This window comes from Plasmodium cynomolgi, chromosome 11 (genome assembly GCF_000321355.1).
Source record: "Plasmodium cynomolgi strain B DNA, chromosome 11, whole genome shotgun sequence".
In the NCBI taxonomy this organism is placed as follows: Eukaryota; Apicomplexa; class Aconoidasida; order Haemosporida; family Plasmodiidae; genus Plasmodium; species Plasmodium cynomolgi.
Window position 1 is genome coordinate 2,029,504 of NC_020404.1, and position 2,408 is coordinate 2,031,911.

The 2,408-nt window shown below is 35.5% G+C and overlaps 1 protein-coding gene across 1 annotated transcript; it reads right to left on the bottom strand.

Moving 5' to 3' along the window:
* Window positions 1-1,569: 1,569 nt before the first annotated feature.
* PCYB_115460 (hypothetical protein) lies at window positions 1,570-2,044 on the bottom strand (the record flags this gene model as incomplete). The annotated part of the gene is made up of 2 exons (XM_004223425.1): window positions 1,570-1,608; window positions 1,853-2,044. 2 exons carry the CDS (start codon window positions 2,042-2,044, stop codon window positions 1,570-1,572), a joined length of 231 nt encoding a protein of 76 aa, XP_004223473.1.
* Between the last annotated feature and the right edge of the window lie 364 nt (window positions 2,045-2,408).

Below are 2,408 nucleotides of genomic sequence, written 5' to 3' on the forward strand. Positions count from 1 at the left end.
TTGAGACGATTTAGAAACCCTTTTACGTGTGAATAAAACTGTTTCACTATATTTTCCTTTCCATTGTATTCTCCCTTTTTTTAAGTGTGACATTTATGAGAACGTCTCCTGAACATAAATGTGTGCAACATGTGTGCGAAATACTTTTGCTTTACAAAATAGGAAATTAATTGTAAAAGGATAAAGTTTTTCAAATGAATAAAAACATAGGTACATAAAACGGGAATGGTTTTTAAAAAATAGGGAAAAAATAGAAAAAAAAGTGGGCAATATTTACGCAATATGTGAGGGATGAATCAAAGATGGGCGCGGTGAGAAGCGAGAAGAGGTGAAATAGTGAAAAGGCGATGTAGTAAAATATGAATAAAGTCCAGACGACATGGCTGTAACTTGAGTCAGAAATGGAGAAATGCAAATATAAAAAAAAAAATGAACGCTTAAATTTAAAACAAATTGTCATGATATATACAAGTGAATCACTACACAAAAATAAAAGTACACTTTTTTTAAAGGAGTCCCCATGAAACAAAGACAACACAATACAAGTGCATGGCCTATACACATACACAAGGAATGTGGCGGGGACAACATCACAGCATATATAATTCCGCATAAAAAAAACAAAGTTGTAATCAAATTGCCATTAAGTTATGTTTTTGTAAATTGCACACTATGTACTCAGTAAGAAAATTTCAGTTTAAAAAAATGGCAATCAAATAGAATGCACGCCATGGGCACGATGACACACACGACTGCATAAGTGTATTTTTTTTTTTTTTTGCGTAAACATTTATAAGGGATGTACAACCACATACGCGCGCGCATATTTACACATGCACGTGTTGCTTCTTTGTGATTGTAGTAACGAATAAGATTCTTGCAATAAAAATCAGCAAGGATAATTTTAATTATGACAAGGTATTAATATTTCCTTCTTCATTACGATGAGGAGTAGTATAATGTATATATATATCATGGCCAGAATTTGAACGCGCCCAAGAAGCACGCTGGGAGGACTTTCTTTTCTTCTTTTATCAGGGAATTATCAAAAAAGATTCGATTCTTCTGAATGCACATTTCTCCTTAACGATAAAATATACACACAGGTATGCGTCAGTAGGTAGATACATCTGCATTAACGAGGTGATAAAAAAAAAAAAGCTTCTTACGGATGGCTTGTTTCTTCTAACTGTGGAGGAGGCATACAAAAAGTTGTTCAATGGAAGGGGCGCGAGAGGAATGTACCAAAAGGGTTAAAGTTGGATTACAAAAGGGAAGTGAGGATAAGTTCTAATCTTAGGTCTATCATCGTTATCATCATCCGTGTTGGTCGCGCACCATTAGCGACATGGTTAGAGGCATATTTGATGTTCACCTTTATACATAGCGCCCACTTGGAATGTCTTGACACAGTTTACAGTAACGTACAGCGTGCTATACAGTTGCGCTTATTACCCTAATTTTCTCCTCCTTCCCCGAGAAATAAGGGGCCTCTTTTTCCGACATGGTACCTATTTTTGTCCTTTTCCAAGGGGCTCTCCCGACCTGCTACTTCTCCATTCTTTTTAATTACATGGATCCGAAGAGTTCTATCTTCCAATGATAAGCCTACAGTTGGATTAAAAACTTAAGAAAAAAAAATGAATTTTACGATGAGATAAATGTACAAAACAATGTGGGTAGGGAAGGGGAACCAGGCAAGACGGGTGGGCACAGATGGGTTCGCAACTGAATATATAATGAATGGGCATGTACAGGGGTTGGGGGTATGCACAGCGTAGAAGCACGCATATGCGCGCATGCACCCCGCAGTTTGATGCACTCCATTTTAGTCACTCATTTTCTATATTACGTTTCTTCCTAGCTTGTGGCCAATATACACAAGAGCGTTAAAAATCAGCACGGCCATCACGACGGCAGGAATGTAGTTACGTTGGCATGCCTTTTCTGATTGAACTACACAAGTTTTAAAGGCTTCCTTAATGATGCCCTCGATTTGTGGGCCAAAGTTGTTAATGTCGATATCTTTCAAGTTGTCTGCCATTTTGTGATACTATATATATGTACGTATATAATAATAGTAAGTGTCCGTATGCTACGTTTGAGGGGTGGTTAACTGATGGTACGACGTTGCGTTAATCTTCGCTAAATGAAATTTGTTACTATATTTTGCTTATAATACAAAAAAGTTTACTTAGTCGAAATAGCGATTAGGTTTACAAACTGGTAAGCGTAAAATGATAATGCAAAATTAATTTTTTTAAATGCGCCTTCTTTTGTTATATATCAGAAATATTGGCTTATTTCGGAATTAATTAATATTTTTCAAAATATTACTTTTTTTTTTCTTTCATAGGGAAAAAAAAAAAAATTGTAAAAAATGCATAAATTATCTAAAAGTATTTGTA